We start from the raw sequence: 23,963 nt of genomic DNA on the forward strand, positions 1-23,963 counted from the left end.
CTACCCGCACTCGCTACACAAAAGACATAGTAAATGTAGGAACCAAACAGCAGCAGAGAACTAAAACTCTTGTGCAAGCATAAGATTGGTCAAGGTGTGGATGCTTTTCTTCCCTCCAGCAACACAAACAGCATATTATAAATCTAGTCATACCTACCATAACCATTCTTATTGGCAAATATTGGGTCTCGCAGAGCTTCGACTCTTCTCTTAAAATTTGCAAAGATTTCAGAATATATTTTTAAAATAACTACTATTGTTATATATATATATATATTTAAAGATCCACAAAACACAGTGTGGATGATCGTAAAGTAAATCAATTATTTGGGTAGGAGGGCGGGGGTAGGAGAGAGAGGAAAAAAAAAAAAAAAGAAAGAAAAGGAGCAGTGAGCTGAAACCCCCGATTCTAGGATGTAGATAAGAACAACTGAACAGAGCCTTGCTGAAATTGGCTCGAAGCTTCCCCTTTTTACATCCATTTATGGGACCATCTGTCAGCCGAAGCCAGGATCTGATTGGCTGGGGAAACGCAGGAAGGCGTTGCAACATCAGGTGCTATTTAAATTAGCTACTGCCAGATTGACGATGTTAATGATTTGGTGACCTCTACAACAACAGAGACCAGATTTCTGAACTGCTTCTTGTGTCTGGTAATTAAGGCCCGGCTGAAGCAACAACAGCTATACTTGTATTTTTACCTTTCCCCTCCTCCTAGCTCAAAAGTACTGTAACAACTGCAGGTCACTGGAGGCTTAAAAACCCTAACAGTGGGAGTGTCCTCCCTTTTGCCTGTCCTGAGGGCTGCACTATCCCACCCCCTGATGGAGAGCTTTTGCAGCAGTAGAATATTTTCAACCACCTTATCTTTCTCGACAGTTGCTTTCTAGCGAAATGCATATTTAATGATCTGCCTCTAGGCTTAAAGATACAACAAAAGCACTTTAATGTGCTAATACATCTACATTTTAACTTTATTATTTCCCAATATTGCTGATTTTTTAAAAACCAATTCTCCTGCTGCTGCTAACATGGCCAACATTTCAAAAGCAAGGGAGTTCAGGATTCGGCTTGCTCCATAAACTGGGGTCATACAAGTTTGCCTCAGAAAACTATTTCCTAATAAACAATAAAGGAAAAAAATCTGGGGGGAGGAGGAGGGCAGCTGTCAGCCTCTACCTTTATGGCTTCAGTCTGAGCTTTTCAAAACAGAGAATGATGAATGATTTATTTAAATGAATTTATTTCTCAACTTGGATAGGGGCATGATCTGAATTTTTAAAAATCCACTAAAACGCATTATGCCCTTGCTTCCTCTACTGCTGCAGAGAGAAGTAAAACATGCTTTTGACAACAGCCTCATTTTATAACCTGTGCAGAGTGCTCATCTTGCTTAACTGAACAAGTGATTTGGCACCTATCCTTCAAAGGATGTCTTTTTATCTTTGGTCTTTATAAAGATTTGCAAAGAGACACTTCGCAAGTGTGTGGTGATGTATATAATTTGTCTGACTACTTTACACATTTCATAACCTCTATACTATTCAACTTTTAAAGTGCATATTTTTGTTTTGATTTCTGTTTTTAAAGTAGTTTATATTGCTTAACACTTATGCAAAAAGTTATCACTGTTTAACTCGTAATTTAATCATTTTGCTTCTCAATAAATACACAAAAGCAGCAAATATCAAAACATAATTCAACATAAACTTTAATCTTTGGCTGGAGTTGAGAGCAAAACAGGATTAGGCAGAGTACAAATAGAGGCAGAAAAATATGCTATCCTTCTGGGATTCAAAGTCTAAGAATAAATGAGTTTGTAGAAAAATCATTAGAAAATAACCTTTACATTTTTAAAGATTAAAATTAATCTCTTCATACTACTATTTCATGAATACATATAAATAAATGTATACAAGCATATGCATATATACATACATTTAAAAATACATGTGTTAATAAAAAAATATAACGTTTTAGGTATACTGCATGAACTATCAAACTTGAATATAAATAAACTTAGCTATTAGAAATGGAAATACATGAAGTATAAAAGTTAAAATGTAAAACATATAATTTCTTTGAGTAGAACAATACAGAATTAAGTAAACTTTTAAAACAATTTTTTTAGCAAATGTTTAGAGTCCCATGAGTCAGGAAGGTATTACACTATTAAACAGTGTACTAAGGATGAACTCACAGGTTAAGTGTTCTAAATGGTTTAACATATATACATAGGATAGGTGCATATGCCCCAAATCAACAACAGAAACTCTGAGTGTGATCTCACTGATATCATGGTATTGTGAAAAGTAAATATTAACACAATGATGACAAATATATAAATAAAAACAGCTCACTTGGAACAAAATATTTACTTAGTATTTCTCTGGGTGTTATAAAAGATGAAATTGTTAAAAGCCTTTTTCTCCCATCCATACTAAACTCAGCACACTATAAGTTAACATTGAATATATCAAAAGACATTCTGATCATTTTTCTGAAACAGTAAGTGTATGTTTACAGTATTAAACAATTAGCTGGTTTTGCTAGGCTGAAAAATCTGTGCACTTTGTATATTGATCACTTCTCCCAAAAATCTCCACTGTAAAGTCTTTCAACGGAATCCTCAAACAAATGCACAAATGTCCTCAGAGGCCTTTTCTCTAAAGACAAAGGCAGAATCCTATTGTTGGGAAAAGTCAACCTTATTATCGCATTTCCAATAGTACCATTCATCTTTCAGAGTGAGGGGCTGACCGCTACATCAGTGGTGTGACATTTGTAAAGCAACAGATTCTCAATATATTATCTCAAGATTGAGGCAGGCGAGTCTCCCAGTCATGCATGATTTTTTTTTTCCTCCGCCACCATCCTCCACCACCACAGAAAGAAACTTGTATCACTCAAGCAGCTAAGGCAAACTAAAAATGCTATCCCAGAGCTGTGGGGCTGCCAGCGCTGCTGCATTCCTCTTACCATAAATGAGCAGTTTCTTGACTCATTAATAACAATTTCCCTTAAAAGGAGTAATCTCATATCAGTCAGCCCCTCGCCACCATGCACACATCCCAAAGGTTGCAGATATCTCAGCATCAGTCGCCGGCAGCCAGCTTTCCCACACAGAGTCCAGATGGACTGTACCAGAAGCCAATTCAGCGTTAATAACTACCTACTCCGCGCACTGGAGAAGCCTTACGTGGCACAATGGGCTAGGAAACAGCAGCCGGTTGAAACTGCAAATAAAAAAAGACAACCAGATTCTCCAAAAGCACAGAAAGGAAGGAACAGAAATGGAAGCATGAATTGTATTTCCTTGACTTCCAGGAAGAAATGAAAGAAGAATCCTTCATACACATAGGAAAAAAAAAATAAGGGGGGAATGAAAAAAAAAACAGATGCTGCCCAGAAAAAAGTGACAAAATATTACCTCATTATTTAACAAAGCAGCATTAAGCGTCCTGCTGATTTCAAACATCTTGCCACAGATTTTGTTTTAAGAGAAACAGATAGAATCCTTTGCAAAGCACTCCGTCTGCAAAGGGTTCTTCAATTTTCTTGCGCACCACGGAACAGTCAATATATTATTTCCCTAGAGTTCGCACATTAAAACCTCTAGTCAGTGAGCTGAATTTTCCCCTTATCTCACACACAGTAGACTCCTGTTATATGTACTGCTCTCTTTGCGAGAGCAGCCTGCCCCAAACATGGCTGGTGTTTAAACTACTCTTTAAAGTAACAGTTCACTATATAACCACCAGGTGGGTAGAGTGCACAGATTCAAATGAACCATCTTAAAAGACTTTTTTTTTTCTCCCCTGGATTAGCTTTTGAGTGTAAGATGAGAAACACCAACATTTTAACATGAAAGATTGTTTCTCATGGTATCTTGTCAAAATAAATAAATAAAATTCTTCTCCTGACTTAAAGCAAGGAAGCAAAACAAAACAAAACACTGCCACCAATCCTAATAAGAACTGTGAAAAATGAAACACAAACAAGCTTTGTTTCATTTAGCAAAGGGTGAACACGGAAAATTTAATTAAGACAAGGGGGAAAACAAAAAACCCCATGGAAATATTTTCCTTTAGGAAAATGTGAAAAATACTGACACATATGATGAAAACTCAATTCAAAAGAGTGCATATGATGAAGCACATACAAGATGGAGGCGAGACTTTAAGGGTGCAATTTTTCATCTGAGCAAAACATTAAGTTTATTTGATATGGTCTTTTTCTTGATAGTAAATAACCAGAAGCTTAAAAGTAACGACACTAGGGAAAAAATCTTGGGCATCTCTTAAAAACACAATTATGTGAACAGTTAGAAACAACCACAAGAGCAAACCAATCATCTCTACCCAATGCTGTTCATTTTCCCTGAGATCTGCCTCGAAGTGGAACATTTCTGTAGTATACTATTTTGGATGTATAGCTAACTTGGCATCTCTTTTGTACCACTCTATTCCAATTAATCTTCTCCTCTGCCAGAAATACAAAGAATATCCAAAGTTCAAAGCTCTAAGTCATAGAAGTGGGATGCAAAAAGGACATAGAGTCACCTGAACACAAAATAAATTACATCACTTATATGGCCTTATTTTAAGGAAGATCTTACAGTTTACAAAGCATGCATGCACCATTCTTTATTCACATGTGTCTAAAACAGGAAAACACACATACAGATACCTGGGATTTTGTTTTCTTGGATGGATAAAATTAAAGCTCTGAAACTTCCACATCCTTTTGCAAACACAGATGTCGATACTAGTATTTTTCCAGCCCATCCAGGCAACATTTAGCCACACACAACAGTGCCTGTCTAGTTCATCTTTAAGCCAAGTCTGCATCATTTAATACCATTTAACCTCCTTGCATATATTAAGTTTCAAGTGACAATTTTTAAATGGGGAGTGAGAAGTAGGAGTTGCTCTCATCAAATTCTGGTTGTATGAAATAAGCTAATTTGTACACTCACCATATGTCTTAAACACTAATTAAAAAATGTCACTTTCTTCAAACACTAAAATGTAATCAGCCTAGTAAATAAAATATTCTTGCATTTTCTTGCCTTGGTGATAATTTAAAGAGTGTTTATCTCAAGGTAACCTCTCTATCTTGATTACCAAGGGAGACTTTTGATTTGAAAAGGGGAAAAAGAGATACTGGGGACTAGGGGGAATGAGAAGAGAAAACCACTTCTGTACACAGAAGCACAAAGGAAAATAAGACGAAGCGGGATTTTAAGGACCCATAGTCTTGCTACCCTAAGGCAAATCCAGCCAATCAATACCACCCATTGACGGTCTACCATCTGCCACACTACCCAGTGATGTGGCTAAACAGACCTGTTCCATATGACTGTAGCCGGCTCATTTTCAGGCGATTAGGGCAGTTCCAGAGCATTCACGTGCAACAGCACAAAACTCCAAGTCAGACTGAGCCTCCCTCTTCACACCAGTCCCTCTGAGCACAGCTGCAGACCTTTTCCTCCTGTTCCTGTTCCGGCTGTCTGGATTACCTCTTCTTGCCCCTCAACTGAATTAAAATGGAATGGGAAGGTAGAATGAACCACACACACACACACACACACACACACACACACAGATAATTGCTGGCCCTTTTTCACTGTCATGCAGAAATCGGGAATTCCATGTGCTCAGCCTTAATATGATTACGGCACACAATTTAAATAGCGTCATCAGTGTCTATGACTTGACATTTTCCAGTGGTTCAATTTCTTTCTATCCTATCCTTCTTCCCTTAAAAATAACCTAAACTGCTGGCACGTCTTTCTTTAATGGAAATACAATCTGGCAAGACAATAGTATACTATATTGACAGGCTTTTTATAAAATTTAAAGCTTCATTTTCCTTTGTTGAATTATGGGGTTAATTTTTGTCCTTTTTCTGTAGAAATATTAAATCAGTTTTATAGGAAAATGTAAACAGACCACAGAGGCAAGAAAGATGTGCTACACTGGCATGAAGGAGTTTACCGGAAACATCAGGAATTCAATGTTGACTGTTCTCTTAGAGATATACGACCTGTGTGATGCTTTCCTCTTTCCTGACTAGTTTCATTTACTAGATTTTGAGGAAAAAGCCAGAAGAATGCTGCTGTGCATGGAAATGTGATAAATGGATGTTTAGTCTGTTTAAATCACCAAAGTTCACCTGTGCAGGTAGACTGACCTAAGAGTAGATTCTTACTTGATCTTCCTGGTTTCTTTCCATACCCCTAGACCTTATGCTAGAACAGCAGTGGAAAGCAGGTTCTTTCCAGAATCAATGTATGCTGCTTTTTTCAGATGTGTCTCTGTACTCTTAACAGCACTAGGGTATCTTTCTGGGAAAGAAAATTGAAAGGACAGGAAAACTCTCTTAGAAAATTCCAAGAAAGGTAAGTACAAATTTATTCAACAATCCAGTTTAGGTGAAGTAATGGGCCTTTTCCCTGATATATATTCTTCATCACAAGAAAACTCTGTTGGATTAATGTGAAAACAGAGAGGGATTGCTGAAGATCCCTACATTAACAAGTCTGGGGGTCTTTTCATATCAGTTTAGATGAGCTTTCCTAGAAATACAGCAAAAGTGAAACAAATAAAAACATCTAATATAAAGTTTTACAAATCTAAATATGCTAACCAGATGAAGTATGGAGTAGCTATTTATACCCTTAAAAGATTTAGAGTTCAACCAGTTTAATACAATTTTGAAAATAGTATGAGGTTTAAAAAAATTCTCAACTCATTTATAATTCTGTAACTACCAATAAATGAATATTTTTTAACAGGCAAGGAAAGTGCATCTATAGGTGGAGTCTTCAAAAAAAAATCATGGAAATGTATATTATGAAAAACACTATGCATGGATTTCAAATTTTTTTGCACCAAAATAAATTTATCTTTTAAGTCCATTTTTCCATGAACTTTACATAGTACTCTTGTAGAAAAAGGAGGAAGTAGGAAGAGGAGGATGAGGAGGAGAAGAAAAAGTGAAGTAGAGGACAGAAGACAGGCAGAGGAAGAAGGAATAAAGAAATAATAGGAGTTATTCAAAGTACAAATAAAAATCCTATCTTTTACAAGGAGTCTATTATACATCAAACATTGCAAGAGGCACTTGACAAGCACAATCAGTTAACACCATAGCAGTTATAACTGCTATTTCTAAGCATTCTTCTAGAAAGGTATTTTCCTTATCTAAAAGTAAAATCTCTCCATCACGTCACAGAATAATATGCTTAGTAAATGAGGCAAATGGGCTCAGACAGGAAGGGAGAGGAAAGGGAAGGTGGAAAGCATGTTCAATTGTTTTTCTCAGCTAAGAAAAGATCAAGAGTTTTTTTTCATGACGTGCTTTTGGCTAGGTATGTCCTCAAGATGCCTCATTTAATTTATCATTATAATAAGCCAGTAAATTCAGAGTAGGGGAGATACAAAGGATTAAAGCTGGAAAGCAGAAAATCTTTGAAGGAAGGATAAGTATCTGATTCAGAGTCCCCAACTCTATCTCCTCCTCTTCAAACCTGGCAAAACTTCCAGAGAGTAGCTGCTCAATAAACACTGAATTAATTTCTAAGTTCTCATTCAGATATGGTGAATGAATGGCGATCAACAGGTCTACCCATCTACACTCAACTATTATATCATGGCTCATTTCATTTGTTTTAATTAGGGGTCACTCAACATCTCCTTAGGAGAAAATAACACTTTCGGGCTCTGTAAGTCCTAGCTTTCTCATCAGTAAAATGTACAAATAACACTTCCCTTAAATTTTGTTACCAGAATTAAAACAAATATGGCTTGGAGGAGGTAACACTGTACATGATAGCGATTATTATTAAAATGGAGAACAGAGGAGGAAATGCATAAATTAGTTTATACTAGCTCTAATATAATTCAATCACAGTGAGAAATATATGGTACAAAGACTCAAAATAATTACAGAATAATAAGACAATAATAACCAACAAAGGTTAAAGAGTCTGTTCCAGTTCTAATAAAAAATGCCTGCTACAGATAAATACTTACTTAGTCCTGTGGGCAAAGTTCAGTGCTAAATTCTCGCTGTGAAAAATAAAAAGAAATATAAATCATAGTTGCCCATCTTCAAAGAGCTTACAGTCTATGTGGTTAGAAGCTTTCCTTTTCATATTGTTAAAAAAGAAAGTAGAAGAATAGAATAGCATAAAAATTAAGTGCTATAGTGCACAGCAAGGATACCATCTGCAGTGATGAAAGAAGGCTCCAGTAAGAAGCTGCAATTGAGGTGAGGTTTTTAAGAATGACAGAATTGGGGCTGTTGTTGTGGCACAGTGGGTTAGGCTACTGCTAGTGACACTGGCATCCCATGTTGTAGTTCAGGTTCAAGTCCTTGTTACTCAACTTCCAATTTAGCTCCCTGCTAATGCACCTGGGAAAACTGGTGGATTGTGGTATAAGTTCTTGGGCCCCTGCCACCTATGTGAGAGATTCAGAAGGAATTCTTGGCCGGTGCCGCAGCTCAATAGGCTAATCCTCCACCTAGCGGTGCCAGCACACTGGGTTCTAGTCCCGGTCGGGGCGCTGGATTCTGTCCCGGTTGCCCCCCTTCCAGGCCAGCTCTCTGCTATGGCCCGGGAGTGCAGTGGAGGATGGCTCAAAGTCCTTGGGCCCTGCACCCGCATGGGAGACCAGGAGAAGCACCTGGCTCCTGCCTTTGGATCAGCGCAGCGCGCCGGCCGCGGCAGCCATTGGAGGGTGAACCGACGGCAAAAAGGAAGACCTTTCTCTCTGTCTCTCTCTCTCTCACTGTCCACTCTGCCTGTCAAAAAAAAAAAAAAAAAAAAAAGAAGAAGAAGGAATTCTTGGCTCCTGCCTTTGGCCTGTCCAGTCCCGGCCACTGCAGCCATTTGGGAAGTGAGCCAGTGAGTGGGTGGAAGATCTCTGTCTCTGTCTCTCCCTTTCTTTCCACTGCTCTGCCTTTCAAATAAACAAATAAATATTTTAAAAAGAATGGTAGGATCTGTATAGAAAAATGCAGGATATTTCACATAAGAACAAAGGTAGAGGAAGGGACAGAAAAGGGATTTTAAGAGCCACATCACCTAAGCCACACCTCTTTAATCTATTTTAACCTCTTCTATTTGTTAAGGTTATAAACAGGGTAGGCACTTAGTTTAGAGGTTAAGGCAATGGTTAAGATTCCCATGCCCCACACCAGAATACCTAGGTTCAGTTCCTGGCTCTGACTCCAGCTTTCTGCAAATGTAGACAGCAGTAATGGCTCATGTGACTGGGTTCCTACCACCCATGTAGAAGCCCTGGATTGCTTTCCTGGCTCTCAGCTCTGGTCCCATTCCAGCCCTAGCCTTTATGAATATTTGGGAAGTGAATCAAAAGATGGGAGAACACCCTTTCTCCCCACCCCCAACTCTCTCTGGTTCTTTGGCTCTCTCTCTCTCTCTCTTGCTCTTGTTCTCGCTCTCACTGTGTGTGTGTGTGTGTGTGTGTGTGTGTGTGTGTATGGCTCAAGTCTCTCAAGTAAATAAATAAAAATATCTTTATAAAATATGTAAAATAAAAATATCTTTATAACAGAAGAGTATTATATATAAGGACTGTGGGAGGGCAGATCTCTTATTCAGTAGGTACTTTTTAAAAATTTTTTACTTATTTATTTATTTTTGACAGGCAGAGTGGACAGTGAGAGAGAGAGAGAGAGAGAAAGGTCTTCCTTTGCCATTGCTTCACCCTCCAATGGCCCCCGCAGCCGGCGTGCTGCGGCCGGTGCACCGCGCCGATCCGATGGCAGGAGCCAGGTACTTATTCTGGTCTCCCATGGGGTGCAGGGCCCAAGTACTTGGGCCATCCTCCACTGCAATCCCTGGCCACAGCAGAGAGCTGGCCTGGAAGATGGGCAACCGGGACAGAATCCAGCGCCCCGACCGGGACTAGAACCCGGTGTGCCGGCGCCGCAAGGCGGAGGATTAGCCAGTAGGTACTTTTATAAAGGGAACAAGAATTAACACTCATTGAGTATCCACTGTGTGTCAAACATTGTACCAGGTGCTTTGCCTATAAACCTCATTTAATTTTACCATTCTGAGATTTCCAATAAGGAAATTAAACATCAGGGAACTGAAGTGATTTTCTAAAGATCACATACCTAGTAAGAGGAAAATTTAGGTTTCATATTTACATATGTACAATTGCTGAATAAAATTGTCATATTCTCTGTGTTATTCTGTATCCAAAAAGTAACATTGAGAGTAATATCTTTGACATCTAATGACAGTTAAAACAATGACAAAAAACAAAGCAAAAACTATGCCTGTAATTTCAGGATTCTGCCACCAGATAGAACCGTGGTCCTGTGAGACTTAGAAGGGCAGGTTTACCTACTCTTATTTTGTGTGTGCTATTCTCTCTCTCATCCCTGGAAATGGAGTACAGAGTGCCTGATCTTTGGAAGGAACCATTTACTAAAGCTCAAAACAATAGTCTTTCCAAATAGTTTACAAATTTCATTTAACAAAAAGTCACCTACAAACATAATTCTACATTTCAATGATTTTCAAGCAATACTATTACAGGTTATACTCAATGAATTATAATTCACTATTACTTTTACACTGTACTGTGAACTTCCATGGTAGAAACTATTATTTGCCTCCTAATGTCAGCATATAGAATATCAGTACTTGAATGCAGTGGACACTCAATAAAGGAACATAAATTATTGATTTCAAATATCTCAGAAAAACTTTTTAAATGAATGCGGGGCACAAATATTTTGGCACTTTATTTACTAATACTAACTTTATTGAGTCACACTTCATGCTGGGTAATTACAAAAACCCTCTCCTGATGCTGGTCATCAGGAGAAGCATTAGATCAGCAACCCCCACATGACTTTCTCTTAGTAACCAGGCACTTGTGACTTAGCCTGGGGCACTCTGCAATCACTGTATGCCCTTTCCTATCCACTAGCTTAGTTTACCTTTCTAACTTTCTTACACCCAGAGAGATCACTTTCTTTCTCTATGAGAGGTGAAGAAAAAAAATGTGAAAAACAAGAGAAGCATACTATGTAACTGACAGAAAGAGGTAACTCTCCACTTGACCCTTTTTGGTTTCCCCCTTCTCTACTTCTGAAACTGGGGAAATTATTTAACTACTTTTATGCAGAAGAATAAAGTTACACATTAGTGCTGAGTAGCTCATTTGCCTTAGCAACTCCTTAGCAACAGCAGTTTCAAGTTCAAAATACCTCCTTGAAAAGGATCACATCTTTAATGAAGACCAGTATTTTTTAATGTAAGGTTTTTTTTTTTTTTTTTTTTTTTTTTTTTTTTTTTTTTTTTTTTTTACAGAAGTCTAATATAACAACTTCCTAAGTCTTGTTTGCTACAAATGCCTTTTTTTTTTATCTTTTATTTAATGAATATAAATTTCCAAAGTACGACTCATGTGTTACAATGGCTTCCCCCCCCATACCGTCCCTCCCACCCACAACCCTCCCCTTTCCCACTCCCTCTCCCCTTCCATTCACATCAAGATTCATTTTCGATTATCTTAATATACAGAAGATCAGCTTAGTATACCTTAAGTAAGTATTTCAACAGTTTGCTCCCACACAGAAACATAAAGTGAAAAATAATAGATGATTTTTTTTAAATGATGATGAAATCAGAGCAGACCTATTGTCATGTTTAATCCCAGTGAGAGTCAAGTTGGGAATTGATAATTTCTTTTTTTTTTTTTTTTTTTTTTTTTACAGAAGATCAGTTTAGTGTACATTAAGTAAAGATTTCAATAGTTTGCACCCCCATAGAAACACAAAGTGAAATATACTGTTTGAGTACTCGTTATAGCATTAAGCCTCAGTTAATGTTAACCTTTTTAGCTGGGTTCCCACAAAATCTCAGACCCTGGAAAAGCCCTGGTTCTACTTTGAAATTATTCATGAACACATAACCTTGCTTTTATCAATTCACCATTAATCTTAGATTATTATAGAAATTACACTAAAGTACTTTTAAAAGGGTTATTGATATTGACCTCACTATTCAATTCAACTATGTGCTATTCCTCCCTTATTGAGAAGAGTGAAAAACTAAAACCAGAATTTTAAAAAACCTACATCAGGATTTTACAATGTTACATGTTACTCAAAGTTTCATGGATAATTTAAAAGAAAAATATAAAAAAAAGAATTCCAACTTTACCTCAAACTGGCACTAACTGATTTTATTATTTGATACCAACTTTGCCTACTTCATTAACCATAGAATGAATCATGGAATAATCAAATAATCAATATATTTGATCATTTTAACATTGTCAGTGAGGTGAAAATCCTGGCAAAAATGTTTTTCTAGCCTTCACAAACTCTATGAGTGGGCTAGCACTGTGGCATAGCTGGTAAAGCTGCCACCTGTGATGCCAGCATCCCATATGAGCACTGGTTCGAGTCCCGGCCACTCCACTTCCAATCCAGCTCCCTGCTAATGCACCTGGGAAAGCAGCCTAGATGGCCCAAGTGCTTGGGCCGCTGTACCCACATGGGAAACTTGAAAGAAGCTTCAGGTTCCTGGCTTCAGCCTGGTCCAATTCCGGCCATTGTGGCCATTTGGAGAGCAACCCAGTGGATAGAAGATCTCTCTCTCTCTCTATCTGACTTTCAAATAACAACAACAACAACAACAAAACAAAATTCAACTCTATGAGTGTAAATAGATGTGTATTATACATTGTTCTGCGTATCATTGTAACTTCCAGTTTGTTCAAAAATTATAAAATGCTTATGTAATCTTTAAGGTTTATACAAACTCCTGTTTGAAATTTGTTCTTTATTGTCTGTGAGCTCATGGGTACCCAGGGGCACCAGGACACAAAACACTCAAAAGCTCGGAACAGCAAACTCAAGGGATGCCTTTACTATTAAACATTCATTATCAACGAACACCACACAATCTATGTTGCCAATTCCAAGATACAAACAGCTAAAGGACAGATTTCCCATCCCCACCCCCACCCCTTATATCTTTGACATGGTATCAGTAGAAGGCAAAACTGAGCCATATACTTAATAAGAATTTTTACACATTTCCATGTGTCAGAGAACAAAAGAAAATGCCTAGTACAATGACGTTTATACACAATAGGTACCTGGTGCGTGTTCATGAAAGTAAGAATCAATTTTAATTTGTTAGGGAACATACAAGAAGGAATCTGGAAGGCCAGTCCTGTCTCTGCCATTAATAATTATATGAACTTAGGCAAATCACTTCTCAATGGAGCAAACTCTTATTGAGTAAATAAGGAATAAAACTAGATGATTTCTGACATATTTGCCATTTCCAATATGTCAGAGCCTATAAAAAGTAGTTTTTAATTAGAAAACAAAATTTTCAGAAAGGCTAATTCAGACTTTCAACTAACTTTAAAGAGTAAGAACACTAGTAAAAAGGAACAAACTTTTTATTTATTTATTTTTTTAAGATTTATTTATTCATTTGAAACAGACATAGAGAGATCTTCCATTTGCTGGTTCACTGTCCATATGTCCACAAATGCCAGTGCAGGGCCAAGCCAAAGCCAGGAACCAAGAGCTTCATTCAAATCTCCCATGTGGGTGGTAGGGTGCCAAATACTTTGGCCATCCTCCACTGCTTTTCCCAGGCCACTAGCAGGGAGCTGGATCAGAAGTGGAGTAGCAGGGACTCCAACTGGCACCTATGTGGGTTTCTGGTATTGCAGGTGGCAGCTTTATCTGATATGCCACAGTGCCAGCCTCAATAACTTTTTTCTTATTTTTTTAAAGATTTATTTTGTTTATTTGAAAGGTGGAGTTACTGGAGTTGGCGGGGGGAGATCTTCAATCTGCTGGTTCACTCCTTAGAGGGCTGGGCTAGACTAAAGCCAGGAATCAGGAGATTCTTCCAGGTCTCCCATGTGGGTGCAGGGGCCCAAGCACTCAGGCCATCTTTTTTTTTTTTTTTTTTTTTTTTTTTTTTTTTTTTGACAGGCAGAGTGGACAGTGAGAGAGAGAGACAGAGAGAAAGGTCTTCCTTTTGCCGTTGGTTCACCCTCCAATGGCCGCCGCGGCTCAGGCCATCTTAAATAATAAATTAATCTTGAAAAAAAATATGGCAAGGTACTTATGGATCTCAAGCTTTAAAAAATTTGCCTCAAATGAAGAGCAAATTAGTTATCAAGTTCCTCTAATATCCAGTTTGATAATCAGAGTTATTTTAACAAAATGCAAAAGTGAGAATGTTGGTTAAAGTAATTAAAAACATGAGCTTTTACAAGTCATGGACCAGGGGTGGGCATTTAGCCTAGTAGTTAAGCTGCTGGTTAAATATCTTATTCCTGATTCCAAAATTCCTTGTAAAACATATCCTGGGAGGCAACAGATGATGGCTCAAGTACTTGGATCTCTTTCATCCATAGAGGAGACCTTGGGTTAGGTTCCAGGCTTCTGGCTTCCTCATGGCCCAGCTCCAGATGTTGCAGCATTTGGGAAGTGACCCAGTGGAATGAAAGTTCTCTCTCTCTCTTGTTCTCTCATTTCTCAAATACAATAAAAATAAAATAAAAATCTGTCTCTGTCCTGTTCTGTTTCTCAAATTAATAAATTTAAAAATTTTAAGTCAGGGACCAGCACCTTCATCAAGTCCAAATATACTCATTGAACTTTGAAGTCAATTTAACATGGGGACAATAATCATACCTAAGGATGCATGTATGTATTTAATAAGATAATCCATTTTAAGGCATCTATTAAGGCATATTGACATGCTGTTAGGGCCTCAAAAATTTCAACTATTTTTTATATTGCGTTGAAATACATGAAATTGTTTTTGGGGGTCAACAGCATTAAAAGAATTTCAATTTTGTATGCGTCAATCTATGTTCTATATTCTCCTACCTAAAAACCCCTCCAAGATCTTCAGGTTCAACTATTCTGTATGACTTTCAAGGCTCTTTGGAATCTTTCCTCATTTAAGCTTCGTAACTCTTCTGGAATATTCCTTTCCATATACACAGCTCTAGAAATGCCAGGCTATTCTCCTATAATACTTGGCCCTTCTACCCTATGCCTTTGGTCCTGCAGTTTCACCAAGAATGTCTTCTTCTCTCTGGAAACTCATACTCGTCCTTCAAGACTTCAACCTCACTAAGCAAAATTGATTTCTTTGTTATCTGAGTTTTCATAGGAGCTCATTCTTTCTGCCATAGAATTCAGGCCAAAGTATTACCACAGATGTTTACAGCACTGTCTTCTCCATCTGTTTCCAAGGTACTTGAGGGCAAGGACTCTTCTTACTTGTCTTTGTTTCTTTCCAGTTGAGCACAGTGCTCTTACAGTTGGTGCTTGGTAAATATTTGCTAAAGTAAAACGAATATATTCATATGATAGTCTGAGATATGGCCTCTCTAAAAATACATGAAAAATAGATGAATTCCAAGGATGACTATAAAAATTGATTTTTGGAATACACCCTTCCACAAAAATCATTCTTCTGATGTAAGTAAATTCTGCTAAAGAAAGGTCTTTTTCCCTTAAGAAATGTTCAAGTGACTAAAACCAGAAACCCTAAAGTAGAAGTTGTTCTTCAAGATAACTCCATTGAGCTGAAGTCATGGACTTTCAACAAAGATACTGTTTTATTGACAGAGATGGGAATGCGCTGGCTGCAACTGTATTTAGTGAACATCTGGTGAGGGACACTGAATTTGTCCTTTCAGACCTGGAGAGGTCTTCAATCACAGAGAACTCCAATAGGCCTGGATAGTATAGAAGGTATGGGAAAGAGGAAAATTATTGCAGATTTTGCACCCTAGAGTATTTTAAAGTCATTATTCACCCATATTCTCATGCTTTAGCAACTTAACCAGGACTTTGGAAAAACTCTAGGAAGCACAAGAAAGTAGAATAAATAGATCTGCACTACTACAGTCCAGTTAGCCAGTTCCAAACTCCAGCGGATTTTTTTTTCTGAAACATCTTTGTATCCAGCAAGGGATTTTCTTCTAAATATGTAAAATATTATATTATGAAACTCTCAGTACATAAACAAAGAAAATTGTGGTTGGAGGAAGAGTGGGCCTCACTAAATGTCTACCTCACATTTACACCATTCCTGGAGCACTCCGAAAAACTCAGGAACCAGTGAGGAAACCAATCTAGATTAGTTTAAATAATAACCACAATAGCAAAATGCTGAATTATGAGCCAAAGACTTGGATTCTAGTGCTAATGCTACCACTAACTTCCTCTGTGACCCTGGGCAGGCACTTGAGCATCACCATTGGAACAAAGCTTCCTTATCTAGTACACTAATTCAAAGCATTTGGTAACTGCTGTCCAAGATACAAATGGAAGTATCATTACATTCTTAGAATTGAATCTACAAACTACATTGAATCTGTTTTCTTTGTATTAACATCACATTAACATGAGAATTGATGAGAATTGTGTTTTCATAGTCATCATGCATTTGCTATGACCTGATAATCTAATGTATTAATATATTTCTTAACAAAATACAACAGGGAACATAACAAATGACAACAATATACCCCAAACCAAATGGAATGTCTCAGTTGCTGAGGCCTCTCAAGAATACAGGATGACAGCACTTACTCCTGCCACATTATTACTACCTTCCAGCTTCAAAGTTAATCTACCTCCTAATTGTTCTTTACTTAAAAATGGAGTACAACAATTAACAATGAAGACACTGGAAGCTGACAACACAGGTTTCACAGGGGGCCTGGAAAATAACCCTGAAGTCTTGCTCTTGTATAGGATTACTGTCAATGTATCTTTACCTCCATTTTGACTGACCTCATCTACTATTCACAGTGCTCATTCTAAATTCCAGTCTAACCACATTTCTTCTTCTTCCTTTTTTAAAAAAAATATTTATTTATTTATTTATTTGAAAGTCAGAGTTACACAGAGAGAGGAGAAGCAGAGAGAGAGAGAGGTCTTCCATCTGATGGTTTACTCCCCAGTTGGCCGCAATGGCTGGAGCTACGCCAATTCAAAGCCAGGATCCAGGAACGTCTTCCGGGTCTCCCACGTGGGTGCAGGGGCTCAAGGACTTGGGCCATCTTCTGCTGCTTTCACAGGCCATAGCAGAGAGCTGGATGGGAAGTGGAGCAGCCGGGTCTTGAACTGGCACCCATATGGGATGCTGGCGCTTCAGGCCAGGGTGCTAGCCCACTAAGCCACAGTGCCGCCCCCTCCCCCTTTTTTTTAACCACATTGCTTCTTTGATAAATGCCAAACAATATCTATCTCTTTCTGATTACATTTTCAATGACTGATCTATGAGAAGGGCACCCAGTAGATCTCTAACAAACCCCACAAATTATAGGACATTGTTTCAGGGTATAAATGTATGGAATTTCATAGTTTGTGTCTTCTATGTTTGAACTTCTTGAGGGTGAGGCTCATATATAATTAGTAATAAACTAATTGGTAATTGCTGTCCAAGATCCAAATGGAATAATAGTGAATAAGTGAATAAATGAGACCTTCTCTAGACAAAGCTTACAAACAGCTGCTATTTTTAATTTTAAGCTGCTGAAAGCTATACATAGCTCCGTTATATCTACAGAGTGGTTTCACATAACATTACTATGTATTGAGTGCTTAGTGTGTCAGGTACTACTCTTAGCTCTTTATATGCATTAACACACTTAATATCACAATAATGCTCCAAGGAAGGTACTCTTATGATCATCAAAGCATTGACAGATGAAGAAAAGACAGACAGAGGATAACAAACATACATTATTTGATTCATTAAATCATTCAACAAACATTTATAGAATACTTACTGTGTTATTATTGCAACCAACTGTGAGAAAGCTAGGATCTGTAATGTCATCACTTTGAAGTAAGGGCCAAGGAGACACCAAGTCTTGTTCATCCTTAGAGGCCCCTTGAGTGTCCAGAATAGACACTGCTGATAAGTGTAAGATTTGTGCTTGTGCAGCTGGCGTCATGGCACAACAGCTTAAGCTGCAGCTTGAAATGCTGGCATCCCATATGGAGGGTTGGTTTGAGTCCTGGCTGATCCACTTTGGATCAAGCTTCCTTCTAATGTACCTGGAAGGCAGTAGAAGATGGTCCAAGTATGTGAAGCCCTGCCACTCATGCTGGAGACCAACATGGAGCTCTCGGTTCCTGGCTTTGGCCTGGCCCAGACTTGGCTGCTGCAATCATTTAGGAAGTGAATCAGCGGATCAAAGATCTCTTTTTCTCTATGGCTTTCAAATAAATAAATCTTTTAAAAATAATTAGTGTTCTTCATATCTGGTAGTGAGGCTTTTTACAACAATCACTTTCCTTGACTGATGTTTCAGGGAAGAGATCTCCTCTTTCTCTTTGTCAAACCCAGGAACTCTTAAAAATATTTATTAATAGGCCGGCATTGTGGTGTAGGGGGTAAAGGTGCTGTGTGCTATCCCAACATCTCATGTGGGCACTGGTTTGAATTCCAACTGCTCTGCTTCCTATCCAGCTCCCTGCTAATGCAGCTGGAAAAGCAGTAGAGGGTGGCCCGAGTGCTTGGGCCCCTGCATCCACGTGGGAGAACTGGAAGAAGCTCCTGGCTTCTGGCTTCAGCCTGGCCCTACCCTGGCTGTTGAGGGCATTTGAGGAGTGAACCAGCAGATGGAAGACCTCTCCCTGTTTCTCTCTCCCACTTCCTCTCTCTGTAACTCTTTCAAGTAAATAAATAAATCTTTTTTTTTGACAGGCAGAGTGGACAGTGAGAGAGAGAGACACAGAGAAAGGTCTTCCTTTGCCGTTGGTTCACCCTCCAATGGCCGCTGTGGCCGGCGCGCTGCGGCCTGCGCACCATGCTGATCTGATGGCAGGAGCCAGGAGCCAGGTGCTTTTCCTGGTCTCCCATGGGGTGCAGGGCCCAAGCACCTGGGCCATCCTCCACTGCACTCCCTGGCCACAGCAGAGAGCTGGCCTGGAAGAGGGGCAACCGGGACAGAATCCGGCGCCCCAACCGGGACTAGAACCCGGTGTGCCGGTGCCGCTAGGCGGAGGATTAGCCTAGTGAGCCGCGGCGCCGGCCTAAATAAATAAATCTTTTAAAATAAAGTTTACTTAAGACCTTTTCTTTAAAAAACATCTAAACTGGTAAATTTTGTTCTTATATTTAAGGCTGCTTTTTAAAAACAATTGAAAAATTAATAGATTTGCTTTATATTAAAAAAAGATGTTTATTTATTTGGAAGGCAGTGTGAAAGAGAGAGACAAAGATAAGGAGAGAGATCTTTCATCCTCTGGTTCATTCCCCAAATGCCCGTAACAGCAGAAGTTAGGTCAGGTTAATACTAGGAAACTGAAACTCTACTTGGGTCTCTCATGCAGGTGGCAGGGACCCAAGTACTTGGGTGAACACCTGCTGCTTCCCAGGTGCAGTTGGATTGGTAGTAGAGTAGCCAGAACTCAAATCAGGTTCTCTGAGAGGGATGCAGGTATCCCAAGAAGGAGTTTAACTGGCTGTACCACAATACCCACTCCTCAGGCAATTTTCAAAGTATAAAGAGTCTCTATTAATAATTACAAGGCTACAACAAGCATAAGCAAAAGCTGTCCAAAGCAAACCAGGTCACATAGTCATGTTACCCATGACAAACTTTACTTGACATCCACTTCTAGGTTTCAAAAGAGGGATGACAGCAGATCATACATATACAACAATGTCCATGCTAATGCAGGTAGTTAAAGGACAACAGTTGACACAGCCTCTGGTTAAGATGTGCTGGTATGGGTAACCTTGCAAGAAACTTGGTATGGTAACATATGAGAATAATTCAGTTAAAGCTAAAAAGAGAAAGGTACAGAAATTCCACTGATATTCACATTTTACATGAATACTGTTATTATACTTAGGGAGACAACATTTTGGCAAATGAAAACATACACCTAAGTGTATCTTTTGGCACAAACTTTTCTTAAGGGCTGGAACACAATGATCATACTTGTTTGGTGAACACCTACTCATCCTTCAAAATTAAGTTCAAGTATTAATTCCAAGAAATTCTTTCAGCAAATAAATATGTATATATGTGTATATCTCAGCAAGGAGTTCAATAGCAAACAAACCACACAAAATCCTCTTCCCTGGGCATTGACAGTGGAGTGGGAATAAATAATAAACCTTCTTAATTTTTGTCATATAGAATTAGTGATTCCCTATTTGATCTCTCTTAGAATTTGTTCCTCAGATTACTCCCTTTCTCATAAAATCCAAGTACTACCTTCCTCATTCACCTTCCATTCAAGACTGTAAGCTCTTTGCGGGCAAAACATCTGTGTCCTACACGACTGGTATGGGGCTAGTTTACCTAATTAAACTAAAGCTAACACCCTTTTCATCTCGTGATGACACATCCTACTAATATGCTGATTTCTGAATATTTTTAAGTCACAGTGCTGGCACTGTGGCGCAACAGGTTGAAGCCCTGGCCTGAAGTGCCAGCATCCTATATGGGTGCCAGTTCTAGTCCCAGCTGTTCCTCTTCAAATCTAGCTCTTTGCTATGGCCTGGGAAAGCAATAGAGGATGGCCCAAGTCCTTGGGCCCCTGCACCCACATGGGAAACCTGAAGAAGCTTCTGGCTCCTGGCTTCGGATCGGCGTAGCTCCGGCCATTGCAGCCATCTGGGAGTGAACCAGTGGACGGAGACCTCTCTGTCTCTACCTCTCTCTTAACTCTTTCAAATAAATAAAAAAAATATTAAAAAAGAACACCAAGTAGTACCTTGGCACCTGTCCTATTTTTAGCCTAGGCTGGGAGATGCAGCAAGGGTGTGACATGGTTCAGGATCTGTATTTCTAATCCAATTAGGGATCCCAGGCTTATTGATGAGAACAAAGACTGAACAAGACAAGAGTGTACAAAATCAAAGACTAGATTGTGTGGGTTGAATCCAAACTACTCTCAGAGTTTTGAGAGTTGTCACTGTGGGCCCAGGAACAAGGGCCCTCAAGTATTATGGAACATCACCCTTCACTTGGAGCTTGGTATGGTGCCAGTGTTCCCCCTGGGATTCACACATTTCAGTATATGCCTTCACAGTCCATATGCTTTCAATCTGTTTGTTTTTAAGGTTTACTTTTATTTATTTGAAAGACAGAGTTACAGAGAGAGGTAGAGACTGAGAGAGATGTCTTCCATCCATTGGTTCATTCCCCAAATAGCCGCAATGGCTGGATCTGAGCCAATCTGAAGTCAGGGGCCAGGAGCTTCCTCTGGGTCTCCCACGGCGAGTGCAGGGGCCCAAAGACTTGGGCCATCTTCCACTGCTTCCTCAGCTCATAGCAGAGAGCCGGATAGGAAGAAGAACAACTGGGACTAGAACTGGCGCCCATATGGGATGCCAGCGATTCAGGCTGGGGGCTTTTTTTTTTTTTTTTTTTTTTTTTTTGACAGGCAGAGTTAGACAGTGAGAGAGAGAGAGAAGAGAGAGAGACAGAGAGAAAGGTCTTCCTTCCATTGGTTCACCCCCCAAATGGCAGATACAGCTGGTGTGCTGTGGCCGGCGCACCGCGCCAATCCGAAGCCAGGAGCCAGGTGCTTCCTCCTGGTCTCCCATGCGGGTGCAGGGCCCAAGCACTTGGGCCATCCTCCACTGCCTTTCTGGACCACAGCAGAGAGCTGGACTGGAAGAGGAGCAACCGGGACAGAATCCAGTGCCCCAACTGGAACTAGAACCTGGGGTGCTGGTGCCACAGGCGGAGGATTAGCCAAGTGAACCGTGGTGCAGGACAGGGGCTTTAACCCTCTGTGCCACAGCACTGGCCCCTCAATCTTTCATTACTTTGAACAAGCTACTGCCTTGCTTAGAGAGCCCCTTTATGCTTCATGTGTGTAACAGTCATATATTTATAAGATTCAGCTCAAATGTCACTTCCTAACCTTCTAAGGAGGAACTGACTATGTCATCACCCTATGTCCAATTGTGCCCCTTACTCATACACATACCAGAGTAGCTTGTCTACATGCTTAGTTGTAACTATCATTTATTTAGCTCTATGTATATCTTCCCTATTAAGGCTGTGAAACTGCTGAAGGCAATAAACCCATATTCATCTTCGTATATGAAGCACAATGGCTGGTACAGAGTTTGTGGATAGACAGATGGAAGAATGGATCAACAGATGGACAGTGTCAGTTACAATGAGCTGAACTGGCCAAAATAAGCATCAGCTGACATAAATTCGTGTGGTCGAGTAAAAGAGTTTGGAATTATAGAGATCTGGATATTAACCTATCTCACAGACCTTAAGTAAGGCAGTTAATCTCTCTGGACCTTCAATAGTCCTATCTATTAAACAGGGATAGAAAATAAAATCCCTACCTCACACAACAATGGCGGGGATTTTTAAATGAGTTGCTAAAAGTGAAATTGCTGAGAAGAAAATGTTGCTTCAATATGACATGATTTCAAGGAGGAAAGGCACCAGCCACTATAATGATATCTAGCAATATTTTTAATGAAGGCCAATGCTTATTTTTCTTTCCAAACTGACACACATCTGTATTATTTTTTTTTTTCCAGATCTTTTCCAGAACAACAGGTGACAAACTTCTGAGTCTTGGAGATGAATTTCTTTATTCTCTGTCTAGAAGCAAGAATGAGGATTTGGCCTCTTTATGGATCTGGCATTTCACCTCAAGGTCTCAACATTTTTGATGGCTTTGAACTAATTTCGGCCACCATCGACAAAATGGGAGTGGAAAAATCCCCATCACATTTGCCTTGTCAGGGGGTGGAGGAAAGAACTTTCTAAATAGCCTCATTATTGGTCCCAGCTGAATTCTGCTCCTGTTCCATGATGCCAGCAAAAGCACTTTAGTAAGATGCTGCCAGCATCAAAAGCAGATCCACTTACGATTTCCTGTAAGCGTATCTGCAATGGCAGAAGGTGGCTGGCAGCCAGGTGTGAGCGTGCGTGCTAAAAATCTCCAATACGTCAAGCTGGAAGAACAATTTATGAAATGAAATTCAACGTTCTATTTCTACTTCAAGAACTCAGTTCAAGGTGCCGGAAATTTGGCTGGGTAATTTGGCTCCAATTCTCTGCTGTTTTACTGAATCAGAGAATCTCAGAGATACAAAGTCCTCTGCATTCTTCAAACTTAAATTTTCCCAATCCTACCCTATTAGGTCTTTCAAACAATGGGTCATTGAACTCTGCTTACATACCTTCTGTGAGAGACAGTTCATTCCCTACTTTTCCAATATTTTCAATAAGGGTTAGCTCTGACTATGGGGCAGGGACTTTTAATGTTCACCAAATCCTGTTTCCTTTTTAGCCTAGCTATGTAGCTAGATTACATTGGGCTGAATGATTGAGTTGTCTGGCCAATGGAATGTAGGCAGAAGTGATGTTCATTGCTTCCTTTTTGTTTTAACTTTTTAAAATTTTGATTAACATGCAATACTTACACATTTTTTTTGGATAGGCAGAGTGGACAGTGAGAAAGAGACAGACAGAAAGGTCTTTCTTTACCATTGATTCACCCTCCAATGGCCGCTGCGGCCGCGCACCGTGCTGATCCGAAGCCAGGAGCCAGGTGCTTCCTCCTGGTCTCCCATGCGGGTGCAGGGCCCAAGCACTTGGGCCATCCTCCACTGCACTCCTGGGTCACAGCAGAGAGCTGGACTGGAGGAGAGGCAACCGGGACAGAATCTGGCGCCCCGACCGGGACTAGAACCCGGTGTGCCGACACCACAGGCGGAGGATTAGCCTATTGAGCCATGGTGCCGGTGCAATAATTATACATTTTAATGGAATACAATGCAATATTTCAACACATGTACCCAGTGTAAACTGATCAAATCAGGCAGTTGGTGCTTCTATTTCCTTATGTTTTCTTTATGTTTGGAGTCTATCAGTTCCTGCCTTGTAGTTCGTTATACA

At 39.5% G+C, this 23,963-nt stretch overlaps 1 protein-coding gene across 10 annotated transcripts in view; it reads right to left on the minus strand.

The window, feature by feature from the left end:
- ELAVL4 (ELAV like RNA binding protein 4) overlaps nt 1–23,963 on the minus strand; it is a 170,292-nt gene that overhangs the window by 102,509 nt on the left and 43,820 nt on the right. For 6 of the 10 annotated variants that reach the window (XM_008265279.4, XM_008265278.4, XM_070078544.1 and 3 more), the window contains one exon: nt 8,040–8,075. The exons of 2 other annotated variants lie outside the window; for them this stretch is intronic. Coding sequence is in view for 2 of the 8 variants with exons in the window: in XM_051857797.2 (XP_051713757.1) it covers nt 2,980–3,096 (117 nt within the window). In the remaining 6 variants the exon portion in view is untranslated. Of the gene's footprint in view, nt 1–157; nt 464–2,979; nt 3,212–8,039; nt 8,076–23,963 lie in introns of those variants that run through there. 2 more of the 10 variants (XM_051857797.2, XM_002715104.5) reach the window with 2 other exon arrangements.

The sequence above is a fragment of the Oryctolagus cuniculus genome, chromosome 7, assembly GCF_964237555.1.
Source record: "Oryctolagus cuniculus chromosome 7, mOryCun1.1, whole genome shotgun sequence".
In the NCBI taxonomy this organism is placed as follows: Eukaryota; Metazoa; Chordata; class Mammalia; order Lagomorpha; family Leporidae; genus Oryctolagus; species Oryctolagus cuniculus.